Here is a 23623-nt window from a genome sequence, read left to right as displayed (position 1 = left end):
GTTACTGCACACTTCTACCAGAATCCTCCATTTTCTTCTCTGTTGCTCACCACCGGATTGAGGCCTTTCAGCTTTAAGCCTTTCAGTTGACCAAAACCACAACTGGATATAGTCAAGAGACTGGGCAAAAGCCAGTGAGTTGTACCCCCAAGATGGAATTGGGGGTGAGTGGTCATCAAAGGGTAGAAGGTTATCAAAGCTCATATGCTGTAAGATGAGGTGGTACTTCTTGTATGGGGAAATGTGGTACCAAAATACAGTTCAGAGGTTGCAGTTGCACTTCCTCTTAGCAGTAAGGCAATACTTGACAGAAGTAGCTCTTTACTTGCCAAAACATAATTTACTCCTCAATTCTTCTCAATCTGCTCTTATTTAAAATGGGTATTCCTTATTTATAATGAAAGATGGCATGCAGATACATGTTCTATTTCAACATTACAAATAAGAACTGGGGGAATAGAGTGGTTTAAGACTTGGTAAGAGCAAGAAAAAAAGTGTTTAAAGCCATCACATAAAAAATTTTGTTCAACCATTCTCTGCAATAGGTTGCTATTTCTCTGCTCTTCTGTTAGTAACAGTTTGTAAAGTATTCACATGCCAGTCAGAAAAGGCCATGAGGATATAGATTAATGCATCCTTCACTCACAGACTATTTTGAAAAATATATATGTAGAACTGTATCTGGTACATAAAACCAGTACAAGGTCTCTTCTTCAGGGCAGCTAACAAGAGAGAAACCTACACTATTCTCAGCTGCAAAGAAAATGGTATTTTAATGTTGAGTAGGTCATACACAATCTGACAGGATGAATGTAGCCAGACTCAGAGACTTCTCAGGTGTATACACAGTTTCTGAAGTGATATCACTGTCACTTTCAGAATGCCTAATGTACTTAAGTAGTGAAAATAAGACTGTTAGAATCTGTCAAATAAATGGACAAAATCATAGTTATACAATACTATTAAGAATACAATTATTTATAGTTACCAGCTGCAATTCTTGCTGCTTTGGCATAGTTTCCATTTTCAATGCATGATATCAATTCACTTCGGTCTTCCAGTGTGTGTCTCCGTATCAAGGCAGGTTTACCTTTACCACACTTCGGTAGGCTGAAACTACAAAAGTATTAATATTAAGCCCATTACTTGATAATTAACATTGTTCACTATGAATTGAAACTTTGAAAAAGAATTTAAATTTCATCAGTACAGAATAAAATTAGAGCAGCAAGTTCTAAAAAAATGCTATGTAACAAATACAAACAACACTGTAAAAGCCAAACTCCTGATTATTTTCATGCATAGAATTGCCTGGCTATCATCAAAAGACAAACAGTATGCAACTGCACCTCAACTGCTGTACAGGTTGAGAGACATGCACAAATGACAGAAGTTGCTCTATTTTCCAGTGTTACACTGCATACCGGACAAATGAAAACATGTTCCCCCTGCTCCAACAGTTCTACTACATAGGAAACATAACTATTCTCTCTTTAATTTTTCACTACAAATTCAAGTCTTTTCAATTGTGAAATGTCTATACACACAAAATGGTAAATTTGTTCTCTGCATGCTTGAATTTTAAGAAATCATGGAATCTGAACAATAACCTGAATTCAACAAAAGAATACCAGCAATGCTGAAAGGTGGCTCAAACCTGACACAACTGAGAAAATTTTCCAAAAGATTTTTTCAAAAATTTATGCAATCCACTCCACACACTCCAATATGGGTCACAAGCAATACAGAAAACTGACATATTCAGTCTCAAATTTGTATTTCAGATTTATAGTTTTACCTTGAGTTACACAAGAGACTGTTACTAGATGAAATACTAGATTCTGATGCACAGCGGCGACGAGGTTCAACTTTTCTTCCTGGAGTATCATCTAATGCTCTCTCTTTACTTTCATCTCCAAAGCCATTTGACAGACCTACAACATAACACAAAAAATAAACTGCATCAAACTGGAAACCCCACCATTCTCATTAACAACTTTTTGTATTCACACAATGTATCATTATTGTTCTGTACTTCAAGTATTCTGGTGTGATGAAAAAGAACATGAATATTAACAAAATATTCAATTTCAAGGCACAGTATTATAAATAGGGGGTTCCTGTTGTCCAGATTTTAAGGACAGAATGAACATTTAGCTAATGTAAAAAAAACCCAAAAAACAAAGATTATAACATGGGAAATGCCAAATGGAGTATCAAAACAGTCTTTATATTTAATGTTTTCAACCCTTTAGACAGTCAGGTTGCCGAAGCTGAGTAGAAAAAATCCCAAGAAAATAAATTGTTACAAACCAGGCAGCTTTGCCAGGGTATGACAAAACTCATTTGAATAAGATGCTATAATCACTAAGCCAAGAAATACTGAAAATCCTTTTCAAATACTGGAAGTAAAGACTGGTATGGATTTCCTCATCATGCTGTCTTGTTTTTCCTGGAAGTCTTTCCAATTTAGTAAATTCAGACTGACATGACAATTTCTGTTTTCTGTGACCAATAACCAATAATATACATGTTACTGTTCTTAACTAGCCTTCCCCTGGCACAAGTTTATATACATCCAAGGATATTATATTTTAATTCCATAATTGCAATGAAAATATTCAAAAGGCTTTTATATTACAAGCTACTGATTTGATGGGCTGCTGCCAATCCTGCTCTGGGTTTGCTCATTCACAAACAGTATAGTCCTTATTAAGCCATTTTTGTACTTGATTAAAGAGCCAAATGAAGAATTTTTTAAGATAGCATTCTGAAGACTTTCCAGGATGTGTGAGGGTGACTGTGTGGGTGTAAACATTGGAACTAAAAAGGAAAGAATCCAACAGAGACTCTAGAGTATCATCAGAAATGCACTGGTTAAAGGCAATGGTACTAGCCTGCAGTCAGCTACTGTAAACTGCAGGCTACTAAGAGAAACCTTAACAAATTTAATTCTGAGCACACCTCCCACAATGCAAGAAAGAGCTACTGGTGCCAGCCATCCTACTACTGCCAAAGTCTTGAACATCATCATGATCTTTGTACATTCAGAAGTAGTCAAATAAGGGTATGTACCTTCATGTGCCCCTTCACAGTGCGTTCTATATAAAACAATTATGGCAGAATTGCCTCTATTAAGTTTAATTCTTCCAGTCTGTTTGCTACAAAGACCTTTGTAAAGAAGGGTGACCACTAAGAAACTTGAGGTTAGCAAGTTACTTTCTACAATCCAGTCGTTTATCAAGGCATTTCCATACAGTGACTTAAGGGATTTTCCCCTCCACCCCAGGAGACCTTCCATTTGGATTATCAACACAATTTTACATTTTTAAGAGAAAAAGGAGAATTTACTCATGTTCTGAGAGATTTTCAGGTAAGCATTCTCTTTTATTGTCACTTAGTTGACACTGTAAACATTCATTTAAGTGTTTGTTTTGTAACTCCCATATTTGCCTTTGATTTCTTACAGAAAAAAATGATAAAAGTAGTATTGTCCTGAGTGTCAAGCACCAAACTACACGACTAATTTTGTTTTCACTCTCAGCAACTTGGTAAAAATAGCTGGAGATTAAGGAGGAGTTCAGTCCTAGACTATGTGGAGACTTGTCAAAAGAGTATGCTTTATGAGAAAGCTTAAATTTCCCTATACACTATCACAGTACACTTCACACGGCATCTGAAATGAAAAGGTGAATAAAGATTCTGCAAAGGAGATCTCTTAAGTCTCTGCAAATAACTATTTTTTATTCTTCAATATCCTGTTAGATTTATTTTTCAAGTAAGGTGTATAAACTGTTTTGTTTTCATCCTGCCACAAGCGGGAGACACATTACTCAAGTTATCATTCAGGCACCTAGCTAATATGAATCAGCTGTCAGCAGAAACAAGTCAGATCAAGTAATGACTACTACCAGAACCAGGGCACAGCTCAGGTTCCCAACAAACTGTGAAAGTGGAAGGTGTTTCAGTTATTAAACTGTTCTTATCTCAACCTACAGGTTTTACTCTTTTCTGATTCTCTTCCACATCCCATTGAGGGAGGTAGGAGTGGGGAAGTGAGTGAGTGTGTGGGTGGTACTTTGTTGCCAGCTGGGGTTAAACTATGACACGTGGGGAAAAAAAAAAATTTTTTCTGACAAATAAGGAATATTAAAGTGCACAAGAATTCAGAACTTCTCAGACATATTTGTCTCTTGCTTGTGGAAGTATGAAAAGCAAAGTACATACAGGTTATCAGCAGGAGTAATCTTCCTGAGTATCAAGCCCCAAATGATAGGAGCTTACACAATCTGTAAGACTCAAGTTTATACAATTCATGTTTCAGAAATTATAGGGAATAGGCATTATTTTAAGAAAAGAAGACCTCAGTGCTTACTTGAAACAAACACATACATATCTAGTCACAGATGCAGCAGTTCCCAAGTGACCTTGTAATCCAGGCAATAAAATCTAAGTGCTTCATGGTAGTAGCACTGATGTGCAAAAAAAAAAAATAAATCAGATATTCTACATTTATATTCTACAGTTTGGAATTTGGTTTCTTTTAGATCACTACAAAACTCTTTTCTCTCATGAATCACAAAACACAAAATGTCCTGTAGCTGTTAGAAAAAGTGAGATTAAAGATTTCCATTTGCTTTAAGGAGTTTGCATTTTATTGAATCAGTAGATATTACTAACAAGGTCAAATAAAGAAAATCCGTGGGAGAAGTAACTCATCTTGCTTGCAACTTTCCAAAAGCTTATGACTTTGTTAGATCAAATGAGCTTTCTCTATAGTCGTGGAGTGAAACCATGTCAGGTACTGAATTCTTACACATACTCCCTCAGCAGCATCCCTGATTGATAACAATTCACCCCCATAAGAAGTCCTAAAGATCAAACTAAAAACCTTACATTAGTGGATAATTACTTTTTCTTTTCCTCTCTGTTCTTAAGTTTCTCCAAAAAAGCAGTCCACTCTCAGAGGCAGAATTCAACTTTTTTCAATTTAAAAAAACCCGGGAATTCACAAATAACAAAGCCCACTATCAATCTTAAATGCAGGGTTACTGCCATTTCTAATCTTGAGTTCAACTTCAATTTACATGGAAAATTTACTTCCTTGTCAATCATGGCATATAAAACATTTCAAAAATAAAGAAATGATAACTAAGAAGAAAAAAAAGTAAGGCAAAGATGATCAGCTTGATAATTTTCCACAGGTCTCTAACTGTGCTGAAAACTGTACTTATCAGGTAAAGTTTTAACTTTTTCTCAACAGTAGCAGTTTGTTCTTAAACTGCAATTAAAACTTTCACTGACTACCTACATCAAGCAAATTAGAATCTTGTTGCCCACACCAAATCAATGGAAGCAGGAAAAGGTAATTCCCAAAAGACAGCAGAAGTTTGGAAAAAAAGAGAGAACAAAACTCAGGGTAGTCCAAAGAACAGCATAGCATTCTCCATGAACGTACAGAATGCTGCCACAGAATACAGAATTGTCCATTTCAGACTATAATCACACCTTATGGTTCTGCTGAAGTAAATATAAAGAAGCGAAACTTGTACAAAATCATTCTAAAGCAATTAAAACTCTACTATGCTTGATGAAAACCAAGCATACCCAAATGTAAGATGAAGTGCTGTACTAAAACTAGAGCTGAATAGCTGAGATTCAACCACTAAAAACATTGGGAGCATTCAAAAAAATGGCTGTACACAGTGCGCCAGCACTTACATGACACTATTTAGGTTCATTTTACCAAGTAAGGACTAATCAAGCCCTGACTTGTGCACTTACCCAGAACCAGTGATGTTAGTCTTCATTAAATATATATACATTAAAGGAAAACGTATTTTATTAAAATAAACTTTTTTTTGTATGTTTCACTTCTCCAAGGAAGACAAGACTGTTTTTTTGGGGGAAGGGAAGAGGATGGAGACGCAGCATTCTTAACTAATCTGCTGTCCCAGAACATGTTCTGGGAATAAGAACGCTGGGACTGGTAAAACTCTGCGACCAATTTGTGTCACATATACTACAACACGTACAACTTTGTAACTTACGGAAATGGGGCAATATATTGAATGAAGAGCATAGTTTCATATATGCCAAAGACTTCCTCCAAGAGTGTTCATTTCTATTTTTTTTTTTTTTGTTTTAAGGATGGGTGGTGTCTCCAACATGATCCAAAATAATTACTTCAAATGTAATTGTCTTTCTGCGTTCCAAAATGATCATTTAATTGAATTCCATTCCATGTTGAGGATAATAGAAAATAATTAGGATCCAAAGAGATAAATACCCAGCATGATATTAGTTAATATGAGAACCTGGAAGACAGTGAAAAAGCCATTAAGTCTCTCTGAAAGGAAACAGAGCTTTCAAATAAATAAGCCATCCTTTACAGCACCGTCCAGAGACAGTGAGAATGACACAAGTGTCCCATGTATTCTAACACTAATACTCAGCTAAGATTTCAAAAGAGACAACCTAAATAAAAAGTTTCACTTCGATTTAGGCCTCCTTCTTGAAAAAGAAAATACTGAAAGTCATTGAAAGCACAGAATACAACCTCCACATGCATGATATGCATCAAGAACACGGTTTAGAAATGTATCTAAAAATACCTCCAGTAAAAGTAAGAAAGGGGATGCCACGGATTTAAGGGGATTTATATATGCACAGACAAGATAAAGGAATACTTTAAGGTAATAAATAATCAGAAGTTACTGTATTCTTAAAAATGCAAACCTTGAAAATGGGCATAATGCAGCAATAGGAAGGCATCCATAAAGTTTTAAAAAGTGAATCTTAGAGTAACCCTATAAATGTCTACTTCAAACAGTAAATCTGGAGTGCTGTAAGAATATTAGACACAATTCTTTTCAGAATACACAGATGAATGTCTGAGCACGTCAAAGTTTACAGTACTTAAAACAGTCTTCAGTATGCAGGCAAAATAGGAGCCAGTTACTCACACAGACTATGAAGTTTGGTGTGAAGAGTCTCCTTGGAAATAAAGCTTTTCAAACTTGCTTAAAATTTGGTCTTGGCTAAAGATAGCAAAGACAGCTCAATGTGAGCCCATGATGTGGCAACTGCACACTAAACAGCAGCAGCTTTCAAGATCCTAACCAGAAAACTTTCACCTTTGAAGGTTTAAGTAATGCTTAATGAACACAGCTGGTGGCTCAGTGAATGCACAGTTTGATGGGTTCCAAAAGAATGCTTAAGAATTCATCCTGTAACTACTAATTTTCTTCAAATCTGGGAATAAGAAGTGTCTCTGGCTAATCAGATGAGACTGCTACAACAGCGGAATCTGATTTGCACAACAGAAAGGAAAACTAATAAACATTTAAAAACTACAGCTTCCATAAGATAAGGACTGTTATGTTGCTCTGCACTACAATAGGATCACTGTACTGTAGGATGATTGTTCAAGACATTTTAAAATATGCAAGTGGGAGGCAACAGTAGTGGAGGAGTTTGAAAACATTCCAGAAAACTCTGAAAGGAAAAAAGAGCATACAAGCAGAAATGTTTCTCAAAAAAAGTTTTACAACTTCTTCCAAGTACAGATGATAACAGCAGCAGTATAGCAGAAAACGCCGTTAAACTTCCCCCCCCCAAAACCTGAAGAATTTAAAACTAACTTTACAAACTGAATTCTTTAGTCAGCTTTGGTTTATAGAATTTATGACACATAAAACACACACAGATGATTGCAAAAATACAAGCTTCAAGTGCCTGAATCACCCATAGATCAATGGAATGTCATTCAGGAACCAAGAAATTACTACAGGAAGTCAGTAATATTTAGGACCAAGGACTACTTAAGAACATTTAAGACCAGAATCTTTTTTCCAAACATTTTTTGCTGATTTATGCATAAACACAAACGGTAAAGATCCTTTAGAAAAAAAACAAACTTTCTTACATATTTTCCATTTGAAGATTTCTACTTTGTCTCTACAAAATCCTAATATAAAAGAAAGAAAACTTAAGAGGTTTCTTGAAGACTTAAATCAATAAAGGTTATTTGAATTCTCAACTTGCAGAATGAAAAAACATCATAATTATTTATCAATATATTGCATGAAAAACCTAGTGCCTAGCAGTCTTTCAGACCAGACCAGCAGGACCCACAAAGGGAAGTTGTTCCATTTCCTAAATGGAGCTATTCCTAAATGGAACTAACTTTCACAAATTACTATCTACACAGATTTTACACAGAGCTTTTACCAAAATATTTTTCTTCTTCTCTGAAAGTAAGGGTTTCTCTGTAATTGTGAGAATACAACTTTTAGGTATTGTATCCAAAGAAAAAGAAACAGATGGACAGAGAACTTCAGAGCTCTCATACGTAAGTAGGTCCAGCCATCCTACTCTATTAAAAACAAACCCAATAATTTACCATTTATTTGCCTTTTACAGCTATTTAGAAAAACTGGTTCTTAATTTGGGCCTTATTCTAGGACAGGGGACAGAAAATGAAACTGAAGTTGCTACCTGAAAGAAAGATCAAGGCAGAAATGTTTACCAGAGATCTGCCACTCCTGAGATGACATACAGGACACACAGTAAACTGCAAGTCTTTGAATGACTTCATTAAGTTACACAGCTGCATTCCTGGTCCTAATTTTCCAGGCCTTTTGTACCTTGAGAGGTATTTAACGAAGGGAGACTAAAACTTCACACGATTCAGTATAAAACATCCAGTTTACAGCCTCCTTCCATGATGGCTTGCAGTGTACTTGAGGAAGTGCATGATCTGAATCCTTTCAGAGACTGCAAACATCGTACTAAAAAAATTATGCCAGCCTAGCAAAAATTATCGGTGCTTGCAATCCTAAGATTCTTGTCTTCCTGGCTTCCATGAAAGGAGCTGCAAAGACCAAATGAGATGTTTCACTGCTCATTCAGTCAACCTGACAGTGCTTGAAGCACCATCAAGTGAAGATAATCAAGAGCTATTAAATACCATCCCAGCTTTGCTATTTTTAGGAAACGCTGAACAAAAGAGTTAAAATAAGGCTGACTTGCATGTTCACATCTTTGTTTCCAATCAGATGAATCTATCGTTGCTTTCTTCATAGAACTCAGGAGTACTTAGCCCTGCTTATCAGCTGTAGGTTAGTTCTCAGTGTTAGTTCTCAGCATCTGCTTTTGTCGCCATTTTTTTCCAAGGACATGCTGTTGTGAAGTAATTTCTGAGTGACAACAGTATTATTACAGCTTTAGAGGGAAGGGAAAAAGGAAAAGTCAAAGAAGAAAACAGAAAAAAAAAGGAAGAGAGAGAAGAAAACGAAAGTGGGGGAGCATTACCAGGATAGACTTATAGCCTGTCAAAGTGATGGCATGGCCAATGAAAACTTGAACCAACTTTGCTTCAAGTATTATTATTCTTGAGTAATACATGTTTCTCTGTATGGGATATCTTCTTAATGTCACTTAATTACACTTCGTCTATACACACCAAAGAAACTAAGTCTGGGTACTAGACTGGAAAACACAAAGAGAGCTATCAATTAAAAATGTCCCAAAATATTGGACTGCATGTATGATACAGTGAAAGAGCACATCCTACCATAATTACTCTTTATGGAAGACATCCATCTGTGCATGCAACTACATAATCTATTCTCATTGAGTGGAAAAATGGGGAAAAGAAACAAAACCCACACACTACAAATCCATGCACAAACCTTCTCCGAGAGGCACTAATTTGCAGTCAATCATACTGTGGAACTGTCCCACTCTCTCCGCTCATTAAGTGACTGATACTTTTGACTGACAGGTTCAGTGCATGAAGTTATTGTTGGAGTCACTGGATTACTTTTTACTATCATCCATCTCTTAACTGAGACCTGTAGGTGAATATTGTCAGGGTTGGGCTAGACAACCATTAAAGGCCCCTTCCAACCCAAACTATTCTATGATCCCATGATGTTCCAAACAGGTCAGTTGACTGGATCAACTCTGGTACCTTATGTGCTTGTTACAGGGGACTTCATGATATATAAGCCTGTCAATTTGAAGGTAGGTCATATATACTCAGTCTCAACACCATGGCAAGGATCTTAAATAAATTAAGAACACATATATAAAAAGCATAGGGTGGATCTCAAAATTCACTGTTTTTTTTTTTTAATATCTTCAATAAATTCCACAGTTCTGTTTACCATCTGTGCCACACAGAAAAATAGTCTTAAATGTCACAGATGAAGCACATAGGGGACTATGACATTTAATTTTTTAGAAAGCCAAACCTGGGCCAAGAAATTAGTTAAATATTAAAAGAAAAATTAAATACCAGAATAGAGTAAAAGGCTCCACAGCAGCAAGAAAACAGAAGTGCATCCTGAAATATTTCTTTATTATTAGAGAAGACTCGGTTATTTCATCTTAGAAAACACAGCAATTGTAAGTTGGGTACTAATAATTAATATCTTACAAAATAACCCAAAAGACAGTACTTTCAAAGAAATTAACATGTTGAAGACCCAAGAAAAAATTCAAAAATACTAATGTATAATATACGTTATGTATGCACATACTTCACAAGCCTAGAAAAAAGCACAAACTTTCCATTTATCCAGGTGTTCATCAATCCCACCATTCTTAACTATGTTGCTCAAAATTCCCTCCATCTTAATAATATATATCAAGAAACAATACAGGGATTTTTAAAGGTAAGGAAGCTAATACTATGATTCTTTAGATGAAATAAACCCAACTTCTTAAATGTCATTGCAAGTGCTGATTGGTATAAAATAGTTTCCTTCCCCTTCTTTCTGCCTTATGAACTTATTTTATTCTACCTGTACTACAAAAAACTTCTCCTATATTTCAAAACATTCCCAGAAACTAAATCAGCAAAAATTTTAGTAGAGCTGCCAGAACTCCTGCCTAAATTTTGAGTGGGCCAAAAACAAAATTAAGAAATTCAGTAGGGTTCTTTTTTTTTTTTCCAATTTCTCTCCTTCATTTGATTTATTTTCTTAGCAAATGGTCATAGGTTTCTCAGTGGCCTATCAACTCATTAAAAACCCAACCAAACAAACTTATCCTGACAACTCAGCAGTCAGGCTGCCACAGTCCCCGTGTCTCTACACTCACAAATTTAACAAGTCAAGGGATATTTCCTTTTAGGCCTTCACAATCTCCAATATTCTGTTTGCTTGTATATAGACCTGAAAATGTTTTATGTTTTTCAATTTCCTGAAGGTAGGCAGCTGAAGTTCTTGGACATTGCTAAGTGCTCAAATAACTAAATTTCAAATAAAAAATGAAACAATCTCTATGCATCTAAAGAAAACAAGTAGTTTTAATTCAAAGTATCAGGACTGTGGATCTGTCAATAGATTTAGTCAAATTACTGCATTTTACTCATAGATATATATATACACACACACACACACACTGTCATTCCTGTTTATGTTAACCAGAAGAGCAATTATGCCAATTTGGGTTTCTTTTCACTGACGAACCTCTAGTTGAGTTTGTCATCTATTCAGAGGACATAAATTTCTTAGCTATGCATGTTTACTTTTATTTCCTCCATTTAGAGACTGGTAATTTAATGCTGCACAAATGAAGCCTGACTTTCAGTCAAATTAGCCTGTGTTCCAGAGAGCAAAAGCTTTATTAAATAACAAGTATCAAAGAATTCAAAAAATAACCTGTGTTCCATTTCACCCCAGACAATCTCTATCCTTATCATCGCAAATGAAATTAGATAATAGTGGTCATCACTAAAACATTAAATTCTACCAAATGCGAATGGAATTCATATACAGGTTACTTGCAGACAATTCTTATGTGCCACCATTTTGTGGCAGTTGAGCAGAAACAAAGTCAGCCCAACATTTACTAATAGATTTAATAAGATATAATTATGTTTGTTGTACATTAATAACTGAAAGGAATGTATTAAGAAATGATAAAAATGTATTAAAACCTGTGCTTTTTCCTGTGTGAAGTATTCTAAATCAGTGATCCATATTATAAATATTTGTTTACATCTATTTCAGTATGTTGAGAAAACCCATGTAGCTGGAAGCAAGAATACTAAGTAAATTATATGTTTCACTGAAATTTTCCTTTACTGCTATTTGGCCAAGAAATAACAAAAACTCCATGTATTGCACTATAATAACCACTATTTGAAATCCTAATTCTATGATAAGTTAAAATTATTGCTTTAGCATAGTATATTTTAAATACTTGGTTTTCAATTAAAATAGACAATACCAACACAGTAACTGCGCATTACTAAAGCTACTATGAAAGCTTAAAGGTGACTGATAACAACAAAATACATGCACATTTCACATGAACCTAATCTAGCTTTTTGCAATATTTAAAAGTTTTTTTAAAACAAAAACATGTTCCATTTGCTATCTTACCTATACACAACTGATAGAGGCACATGTTTTAATGGTCAGTAAAATCTACCTTCTATCCATTAATCAGTGTCATTTTTCCTCAAATGAAATAATTGCATCAACTATTCTCTTGACAAAAAGGATTAATCTTTGTAACAAAAGAGTAAGGTAAGAATACAATGAATATTTTGAAAAGGTCACTGAAATTGTCCCAGTTAAGATTTGACATGCCCGACCTTCAAGAATCATACATCAATCTCTGATGTGACCAAAATTTCCTAAGTAAAAATAACTATCTTCTTGTTGAAATTGCTAGATACCATATGAAACAAACCCAAGATACATCAAGTATGCATGGGAAATTTTTAAGCACATCTCTCCACTATGTAGCTGTCAGTTTCCACATAATAACTACCAAGACAGATGTGCTCTGTGATAATGCCCTAGTAGAGCACTAGGAAATTTAAATTTAAGATTACATTACACTATTGCTTCATATATTTTAGAAGTTCATATATAAAAGGAGGTCAGAGGATTAAAGTGAACTGCTTTCAGTCCTCTTTGAAGCTAAAGTCATACTGTTCAATAGTCCTCTATTTCTGAAAAAAGCTAGCATATCAATAATTATTTTGTGTATGAAAGCCAAAAACATATGGGATACCACAAAGTAGTGTCAGTGGATCCTGTATATGTCTTTCTTGAAACTAATTGGCAAAAATACCAACCCCAAATGTAATTCAAGAGAGCATAATAAAAGCAGTCTACGAGAATAATGAAACAACTAAGTGAGATTTTACTAAATTAAATAAGCTTTAGAGTCTTCCTTTGAACCTCTTCATATAAGAATACAGGAGTGACATGTAAGGGGGAAATATGGAGGAGACTGAGTACAGTGAGGGACAGAAACTACAAGGCGTCCTTACGTAACACCAAAAAAACCCACATTGGTTATTAACAGGTAAGAAGGGAAAATAAATGTGACAGCGCAGCTCTCCACCACTTAAAACTTTCAATGCTTTGCATATTAAGCAAAGCCTATTTTTAAGACTTTTTCTATGTCCAGTAGAATTGAAGATATTTAACATTCATACCATTCAAGGAAAACTATGCAATAATAATTCATTTTCAACTACAGGAATTGCTCATGAAGTTAACTCACAAGAACGCACACAACAACGCTGAAGCATGCTTTTTTCTACGACTGGATGGCTTTGGAGGGAAAGGCTCATGACTGCTGGATTTTACTGAATAAAAACATTTTTACCTGCAGCATTACATTAAATTTTGTAAAAAATAGCCAAATAGAAAAAATATATTACAGTATACATCATCTAATGTATTTTTATCATAACACAGAGATCTGCACGAATCAACACCAGTTGCATACACAAAACAACACAACTGGTTTTAACTCTTGGAAAGCATTTGAGGTTTGTGCTGGGTTCCTGCTGAATTGTAACTCAAGGCAGTTGCCAACTGCAAATTGCTTAAATTATTGTGGAGACAAAAATTTGAAAATAACACAAGGATTAAAGTTTCCAATATGAAAGCAAAATGTTTGGCTGCAAACAGGAAAACGAATCACAGGAATAAGATCAGATAAGCTGACACATCTGTATGAACTGTATGCTTAAAAACCAGGATACTATTAAAGAATAGCTAGAATATTTTCAGGTGAATATTAATTGGCTAAACTGTTTCAATTCACATACATAGTCTCTTCTTGAACAAGTACAAACCTTAACTATAAATACCCTGAGTATTAGTTCTACACAAATTTAATCCTGTATGTATCTTCACTAGCTTCAGGAAGAGACTACATATTTTTGTTTTAAAATAAGATTAAAAAAACCTTTTAATCTTTGAATTTTATTCCTATAACTGGGTTGTTTGTTTTGAAGATAATCAAAACTATATTTGACCCACATACATCTAAATCCAGAGAGAGAAAAGGAACAAAATATATTCAGAAATCCAGTTTTGGTTTTGTTGCTGTTTTTCTTAAAAAATAAAAAAAAAAATCCAAACTTTTTTTTTCTTCAAAGAAACAATGCACAATGTTCAACATGAAAATTTCAAGAAATTAGTATTAATGTGTGATCTAGCACAAAATGATTCATTGTGTGTGTGATAAAATGCAGTCTGTATACAGGTACATAATGAAATTATCCCGATTACAGACTGGCAAATTAGAATATTTGGAAACTAAAGCTTTTTATATTAAAAAATAAGTTAATCTTTATTAATACCATCACACTACCTTCACTTTGTTCCTACTTCAGAACTAAAGTACCAGATCAAATCTGCATACTCTTTCCAAGCTGTTATGAAAAGGAATGGAAGGTGGGGCTTTCCAAAGAGGCAAAACAAACAAAAAACCCAAAAATATAAATGAAAGACACTTCCCCCCACCAAATCTTACTTAACATTTTCTCATGCTCACTCGATCATTCAGAAAAACAACCAAGAAGCACCACCCCACATCCTAAAAAATCCCACAGTTCAAACAAACAAACAAAAAAAAAAAAAAAGAAAGAAATTACCTAAAAACCAACCAAAACCCCTTTTTAAACACACATACACACACGCACACATACAAACTCAACAGCTTTTGGAGCACATCTTCACAATGAATGTTCAAATTCCTATCTCTTTCAATCAAAGATACAAAAAAACCACATGCTGTTTTCATACGTGCATATGGGTTACCAACAGGACAATGAAACAGAGTATTTATTTCAAAGGTAATATAAAAGTCGTAGCAATGTCCATGGATGACATTAAGGAAATATACTTCAGTAATTTCCTTATGCTGCTTTTCTTCCTCAAAGCTTTTATACAAACTTCTCAATTAACTAGAACTATATTTTGCTAAGAAAAGGTGTAACTAATGTCTTGTGTTGTTCTGTACTAACGTATCAAGATAATGTTCTCTTTAAAATGTTCTTTAGAAAAGTCCCATTAAGAGCATAATCTTACACTTCGATTCTTCAACTTAATTTTAAGTGTACAGACTAAAGAAAAAGCCACAAGAAGTGTCATTATACCTTGGGATTTTAACACTTCCCTAAAACACATGGATACACAAAGCACCTCACACACAGTCATCAGATTCGTAATGTGAAAATATGCTTAGAGTAACAATACAGTGAAATGAAGTCACACATAGAACATGTATTTTTCATGGTCCTGCTTGTAAGAGTTCTAGTTTTTGCACTACGTGTGAATTCCATGTAATTTAACAGGGAATTTGCAGAAAATCAGCTGATTCATTTTTCCTACTGGTTTCAACAAAAGGAAATACATAAAAAATTCACCCACCTATACGTGTAATCTTGAAAACTGCATCATGAAACCAAAGAACCAAAACTTGGTTCAGTAAAGTCTAATTGTATAGGGCCAACACAAAAATGAATCTGTAATTTTCTGAACTCAACTATGAGGAAAACCTATTCTAAGTGCTAAAATATGAAGATTTACAATCACATGTATGTAAAGAAAATAACAGGTATGTCAACTTTCCAGATGCATCCATTCAAATAAGTTTTGTAAACATTTACCTGTATCCAAGCGCTTTACAGGGGACTCATCATCAACCTCAGAATCTCCACATGCACTCCTTGATCTTTTCCTTGGGTGCAGAAGTGTCTCCAACCTTGGAAGGACTACAGACAAAAAGGTTTTGGTCCCTAGCTGTGGAGAAGTTGGCTGGGTTTCAGTGTTCTTTGCAGACTTTTGGGGGCTTATACTTTTCGATTTGCAGAAGAGAATGGATGTACGTCTGTTTACATCAGTTGATGACTCAGCTACAGCAGAAACAGTCGACTCATTGAGATTACTGTCAAGTAAGTGTTCTGGAGTGTGTCCATTTATTTCTTTCTGAATGGAAGTGCTATATAATTCATTATCAAATTTTACTCTTTTGTAAAGCTTACTCTGCTCTGGATTGAGTTCTACTGGTTTGAGGGTTGGTGGTTCTGAATTAGTCTCCAAGTTTGAAGGAAGAGGTAATGCATCTGATGGTTCAAGTTTAGGGGGAGATTTATCTCCTGAAAAAATTATAAATAGAGTGTGATTTTTGAAAACTTGTAGTTATAAAGTCTATTATAAAACTCACTATAAATGTGCAGCCCACCAAATAAATTGCTGTCTGGAAACAAAGCATAACATTTTAAAAACAAAACTTGTCTAGCAACAATCTGTCCTAGTTAGTAGTTCCTACTTTTATACTGGGAACGTAACAGGGGTAGAAAAGTAGGTGTTTATAGTTGGTGTTAACAATTTATACCTGGATAAATACTTTTTACTTCTCATGCAGTTGTGTTAGTTTCATTAACTAAAAACTACAAAAATCTATTTTTTTATTAGAAAGTTGGGGTGGTGGATGATTATCTCTGCTAAATGCAATTATACTGCCATTCAAGTAAAATTTTTGATAATTTTATCTATTTCACCTTATCAATATTCACCTTACCTGCCTAAGAAAAATTTTACCACATAAACAGTGAAAAAAAAAAGTATTTTTAACCTGATGTACTCCAGTGAGCTAAAATGTGTTATAAAATCTACTGAAAGGCAAGATTTGTAAAGCTGTTTTTGCAGGTGCGGTTAGAAGTTTTATGTACCAAACCCAAAAAGAAATAATAGAGGAGGGGAGGAAAAAAAGACCCCCAAAATCTTACGGCTTGATTAGCCATTAGTTTACAAATACACACTTGACAATATAGATTTGATAGGAGAAATCAGAAAAGCCACCCTCTACCATTTTTTCTCCAGCACCCCCCAGCCACCTTTTATTTTAACGTGATTGTGTCCCAGTCAGTTCCACTGGGAAAAGACAATGGAGACATAACTGTGAGTGAATAGAAGTAGTTTCAGTTTTTCATCCCAAGGATTGGGAAAGAAAATAAACATTCTACTATTGCAGCATGCCTGAATACAAACAGAATGATGTCCTAACTCATAATTATCAACTCAAAAAGATGTTAAAACCTTTCTAGCTTCGAAAGAATCTTTCAAAACATAAGAAAGGAAATACTTATTCTAGAGTAACTGTATGAGACCAACATACTATTTATGCTATCACATAAAATACTTAAAACTTAATTAATTTTTCTATTACCTGAAAAAAGGTATAATACCCCCAAGTATTTAAGTCCTCTATTTGCAGGGGATATGGCTATATTGCTTCGGTTTTGGCCCAGCTCTGTTTACTTGGAAATCAATGAATTCTAAGTGCAGGAAAACCTCAACCCTGTTAAGGTTTAATCAACAATAGCATAGTTTGTACTAAAAATACATATTTCTAAAATGCAGTGTGACTGCTCATGTAATTTGATGGCACACAAGTATCAGAACTGGTAACTAGTATCACGAAGACAGTGGAATAAAATGTACAGTCAGACAAGTACGTTTAAAGTACCATCAATTAAAAAAGCCTGTAGTTTAGAATGTCCAAGGTGACTGTTCTTTGTGAACAAATTCTGATTTTCTTAAAATTAACTAGAAAATATTCACAAAAAGATTTAAGAACATAAAGAGAAGTCTTGAGAAGTCTTTAGCCAATAAAACCTAAATTTCATGGGATTATTCTGGTACCATCATTTTTCACATGATCGGAGACTGAAAACAGAATTGCAAGGGGGTAATTCACAGCACTTCCAAAGTCAGCTCCTGTACAGATCCTGGGCACAGTATTCTTCTACATTTCTCACATCTTTTTTCGGCAATTTGTTTTCTTTACTCCTCTAAGTACCTTCTATTTGTGAACTGAAATTTGAACTAACTAATATTATTCTTCGCTAGATCAGAACTATAAAAACAATGCCAATCAACCCTAGATCATGCTTTTCATTATGTTTTGTTTAAAAAGCATACTGTAAATACAAGAAAACTGCTACTGTTCACTTTGGACTATTTTTTGGTAAACAGCTGAAGTGAAAGGCTGTGACATAAAAATGTTAAGTTACAAGCAAAAAAGTTAGTGTATTCATTAGCTGCCAAAACTACATTCCTAAAGAACTGTATTTAGTACCATCATCACTTGATTAAAAAAAACCACCAAATTTAAAAAAAAATAAAAGAGATCATTAAACATTCTGAGAATACTTAAAGCCTCAGAACAAGATAATATGCCAATTCATGGAAGTTTTTTCTGTCATTGTTCAAATCTCAAGCAAGTTATATGTTTGGAAACTGGTCTCTTAGCTATACTAAGAATTAAACACTACACTGCTGTTTGAATGGCAGTTATTGACTTCACCTTTTAAAAATTTTGATAGCATCAAGCTGCAACAGACAGAGACTATTACCATGCTTCCACTTTCCCTTGAGCTCTTTCCTCCTCCTATTCAATGCACTTATTGAAAATGAAACACATCTCTAACTCTCCTAAAGAAGTTTCATTTTTCAGAGATGACCATGAAACAAACTCAACAGAACTTTTTTTTTGAGAGATAGATTTTCTTGCATCATTTAAAAATGAGGAATAAAGACCTCAGAAATTCATTTGAAAGCTAAAAATGCGAATTATGCTGTTCAATTGAAATATGAAGTTAGGTCTTTCTAGCACATTGCTATCATTGAAATCAATGGCAATCAGCCAAGAGTAAATACAGTTCTGAGACAAATGTTTTGAGGAGGAAGAGAACCAAAAGGGGAAGAGCTGGGTAGATATGACTGACTCAATTCTACAACATGAAAAGTATTAAGTCCTATCAATAGTTAGCTTTATGTAAATAAATAAATAAATAAACCCCAAATCTACCCACCCTCCTCCCCAGAGACTGGAGTAGAGAATAAAAAAGGCTACAAGAGACAGTACAACAGAGTTTTCATTACTATTGACCTAGGCTCACATGATCCCCAATATATATTTTGACATTTAAATGTATTTCCAAAAGTACAAAGATATTTTCCATTCAGGCATTTCCAACTGCGTTTTGCATGACACTGTTTGCACTTTCATTTCTTAACACCTATATTTTTAAAAGCCTTGCTGTAGTGAAAAACAATGGAGGTAAGTTTTTTTTTTAAGAAGATCATTCTATTCTTAAAATATTTGTTGGGATTAGGTGGTCATTTGCATATTTAAAATGCATATTTTTAATTTAAAATAAGTATTTTAAATTTAAAATTAATATTCATTTATTAAACCCTTTAATTCACATTATTAAAGCATCTGACTGAAGAGGCTCAGAACAGCACTTGTTTAAATCTGGTTTACAATCTTACCTTCTTCTTCTCCATCCTGTTCTAATGCTGCACTTTCTTCTTCAAAACTTCCAATACCTGATTCTATTTGAGGAGCTTGGTTGTGTTGCTGACTGAGTTTGTTGCGAATAATGCTGATTTCTTTCTTTAACAGCTTTGCTCTTTTGCTCCTTGACCCACTGGATTTCATTGCACAGGTCAGATCAAGTTTTTCTAGCAACTCTCTCAGCTGTTCTTCCAAGGACATATGTGCTCTGTTTGCAGGATTCAGTAACCTATCCACTGAAGTCAAAACACGCACAATTGCAAATGTATTAGTATTTCCCAGAATAACAATACCAACAGGAGGGAAAAAAAAGTAAAATTCACATGCCAAAATAAAAAGATATTGTCAAAAAGCTACTTAGATTACAGTTAGAAATGCTGAAATTAATTTCTACTATATATTTACTAGTCTTCTTAATCACCATTTTGCTCAAAAAAGTAAGTAACAGTGCAAAGAATTAAAAGGTCAGAAGAAAGACATAATCCTTCCCACCCTAGAAGGGGAGTTCCTTCTTGTAAATGAGAAGGACAAAATTACGGTTATAAAAGAAATGTGTTAAATATTCTACTTCACTGCCAAAAGCTCAGAAAACTGACGTGTATGCCAAAAGAATAAATTTTAAATCCTACTATTACAAACGTGCTTTGTTTTTTAATTGAGTAGGTTATTTAGGAACGTGCTGAAGTTTATGAGCACTTTTCATGGCTTAAAAGCATATACAATCACGTGAAAGAGAGCATTCAGCTTAAAAATCTTTTCCATGTAAGTTGTTAAATTAGGCTCTAACACTGCCAAAATCAGAATCTAGGTAACACTGATTTCTAATGACAGATCTAGTAGAATAGAAACACTAGAATCTTTCAAGCACTGCTTTTAATAGGGAAGTGGGGAATCTAGTCAGTAAACAGCAACAAACCTAAACATGTGTATGGAATGTACACACCGTGTGTAATGGAAAAAATGCAACTTTTAAAAATAATCGAAAAACATCTTACCATCTTCCCAAGAGAAAGGCTGGGGTGTCTCAAGTTTAGGCCGTTCAGGTAAGTGCATTCCAGTTTCATTATTGTAACCGATTCCTTCAGCATCTCGCCTAGCTTGCCTGAGAACTACACCTCCTTGATCTCTTAACCGCACTGCAGCTCTATAAAATATTGTATCTTTTGCATTGTATTTCATACAGTTATCTATGATAAGATTGAAGTCGTCTTCAAACTCACTGAGGTTTTTATAGCCTTGAGCATCTAACCGTTTTCTCATGGTAGAGAAATCCATAGGATGTTTAATATGATCCAAATAGTCTGGAACCTTTGAACAAATATTTAAAACACAAATGGGTAAAATTTTCTTATTATAGCCAAAGTAATATTAGTTAACTGATACACATTTTAAACATATTTTGCAACACTTCAATGTAAAAAATTCAAAATGTAGCTCAGAATTGCACATCGTGATATTGCAAATATTTGCATGCCAACAGATGTTTACATATTACAAGATTCTGCACCTTGGGCAACAAGTTTGAGCTTTACTAAGAGATGCTGAAACTGTATGTTTTTAGAATTCTGTGGGTTTATGTACCTCTTCTCCCAGGCAACTAGTGACAGGCCAAGGGGAAATGGCCTCTAGTTGTGCCAGGGGCAGTTGTGGTTGGATATCAGGAAAAATTTCTTCACTGAAAGGGTGGTTAAGCATTAGAACAGGCTCCTCAGGGAAGTGGTGGAGTCACCATCCCTGGAAGTGTTCAAAAAAAACTGGATGTGGCACTTCACAATATGGTATAGTTTGCATGGTGGTATTAGGTCAAAGGTTGGACTTGATGATCTTGGAGGTCTTTTCTGATCTTAATGATTCTATGATTCTATACAGCATCTGCACACACATCCATTTAATTTATATAGACATATCTACATGTTTTGTACACACATCTACATGTACATAGATACATACTCTGTCTAGTTTCACCTGCAAATAAGAACATAGTATCAACATTTCAGTTTTTGATACCCTTAAGAGTTTGCTTCATCAAAATCATCTTATTGCAAAATAGCAACATGTATCGATCATTCCATACAAGTATTTCCCAGATACTATCTTGGTATATAAACAATAAAAGGCTTTCATAGCAGTAAACCATAACTCACATAGTAAATTATCTGAATAAAGATTAAAAGGTAACACTGCTTCCAACCCTGCATGCAACGACTTGTTTCTTGTACTTAAGTGCCACCAACCCATATGTAAACATCAGGAAACACAGCTGCAAACACACCTCTTTAAGGTTCACTGGCTGAGCAAATATACGAGCAGAATCCTTTTCCTGCAGCTGATCCAGAACCGATCGCAGAAGTACAGTGAATGGAGTAAGCCTAAGTTCCATAGCAACCTGCTCAATCTTGACCTAAAGAAGTAACAATTATCCAGTTGAGCATTCTTCATTAACACACTGTATTAAAGTTGTTTTGCAGCATAATATATAATACCTCAGATATGAAATAAAATATACATTTAAGTAAATGAGTTCAATACTATTTTCAGTATCATCAGTTGGCATTGTTTGATTTTATTTTTTCCCTTATAAAATCATCAGCTGAAAAACTCTCATTCCTTCAGCTTCCCAGAACTCAAATTTATATTTTATATATAAGAATTTTGTTCCACTTCTAAATGCATTTCTTTTCCTTGAAAAGATGAACTTCGCAGTTCTCCAACAATGTGAAAATAGAAAGAATGTAATGGTAATACGTTTAAAATTAAATTTTAGTTGTACTGCTATGTTCAAATTTTAAATAATCTGACGAGCATTTATATGCTACATAAGAGCAAAACAAAGAGTAATTAGAAAGACAATATTCTGTGTAAATTCCAAGAAAATAATTTAAAAAACCAGAATCAACATCTTCAAACACTTGAACATCCTTCAGAATTTCCAGTGTTTTTACAATATTTCAACTTCTCTGCAGTTTAATTTTGCCGCTGTTTAAAGAGTTACCAGCATTGAATGGTGTTTTTATAAATAAGGACCATCAAAACCCCCCAAGTGCAAACATTTTGCTTCCACAGTTTCCATATAAAATCTTATCTTTCGGCATTATCATTTCCTCTAATCTCTTCTCCTAGTAATGTTAACTCTAGAATATTGTAGGTCTTAAGATGCAGCTTCTTTTTTTGGTGACAGAAGAATAAAAGTGCAACTCCATATAAGCACGTGTACTGGGAAAGCCTGAAGAGATCAAATTTTCTACACTTCTTCAGAAACCAATTGTCTTTCCAAGTCTAACAGAATGGCTTGTTAAATAATTTCTCTACACCAATGCACACAGCATGAGCAACAAACAGGAGGAGTTGAAGGCCACTGTGCTGCTAAAGAGCTACAACCTTGTTGCCATTATTGAAATTTGGTGGGACACACCCCATGACTGGAGTGTGACTGTTGATGGCTACAGGCTGTTAAGAAGGGACAAGACAGGAAGACAGGGCAGAGGGGTTGTCCTTTACATCAACAGATGAACACATTGTGAAGAGCTGTCTCTGAAGAAAAGCAACAAGCAGGTTGAAAGCGCAGACACCGAGGTGACAGAGGAAACCCTGTGCTTGTCCTTTATTTCAGATCTAGGGGAACCTATTGACAAAGCCTTCTTGATCCAGCTACAGGAGGCATCGTGCTCAAAGGTTCTTGTTCTGATGGGGACTTCAATCACCCTGACATCTGTTGGGGCAACTCCAGGTACCAATACCAGCTGAGGGGTGAACACATCGAGTGCAGCCCTAGCGAGAAGGACTTGAGGGTACTGGTGAATGAAAACCTGAACATGAGCTGGCAGTGTGCACTTGCAGCCCAGAAAGCCAATTGTATCCTGGGCTGAATCAAAAGAATTGTGGCCAGCAGGTTGAAGGAGGCGATTCTGCCCCTCTACTCTGCCCCCCTGGAGTACTGAATCCAGCTCTGGGGCCCCCAGCATAAGAATAGCATGAAACTGTTGGAGAG

The 23623-nt window shown here is 34.9% G+C and overlaps 1 protein-coding gene across 5 annotated transcripts in view; it reads right to left on the bottom strand.

Annotated features, from left to right (window-relative positions):
• Window positions 1-23623, bottom strand: part of BRD1 (bromodomain containing 1) — a 65999-nt gene that overhangs the window by 6653 nt on the left and 35723 nt on the right. For 3 of the 5 annotated variants that reach the window (XM_039381523.1, XM_027728278.2, XM_039381524.1), the window contains 6 exons: window positions 21908-22036; window positions 20631-20943; window positions 19611-19871; window positions 15938-16426; window positions 1799-1934; window positions 989-1116 (listed from right to left, as the gene is read on the bottom strand). In XM_039381523.1, coding sequence (XP_039237457.1) covers window positions 989-1116; window positions 1799-1934; window positions 15938-16426; window positions 19611-19871; window positions 20631-20943; window positions 21908-22036 — 1456 coding nt within the window. The remainder of the gene's footprint in view (window positions 1-988; window positions 1117-1798; window positions 1935-15937; window positions 16427-19610; window positions 19872-20630; window positions 20944-21907; window positions 22037-23623) is intronic. The other 2 variants (XM_027728280.2, XM_027728281.2) reach the window with 2 other exon arrangements.

Source organism: Pipra filicauda, unplaced genomic scaffold (genome assembly GCF_003945595.2).
Source record: "Pipra filicauda isolate LSUMZ 115617 unplaced genomic scaffold, ASM394559v2 scaffold229_size1253498_pilon, whole genome shotgun sequence".
In the NCBI taxonomy this organism is placed as follows: Eukaryota; Metazoa; Chordata; class Aves; order Passeriformes; family Pipridae; genus Pipra; species Pipra filicauda.
This window is presented reverse-complemented; position numbering and strand designations above follow the sequence as displayed.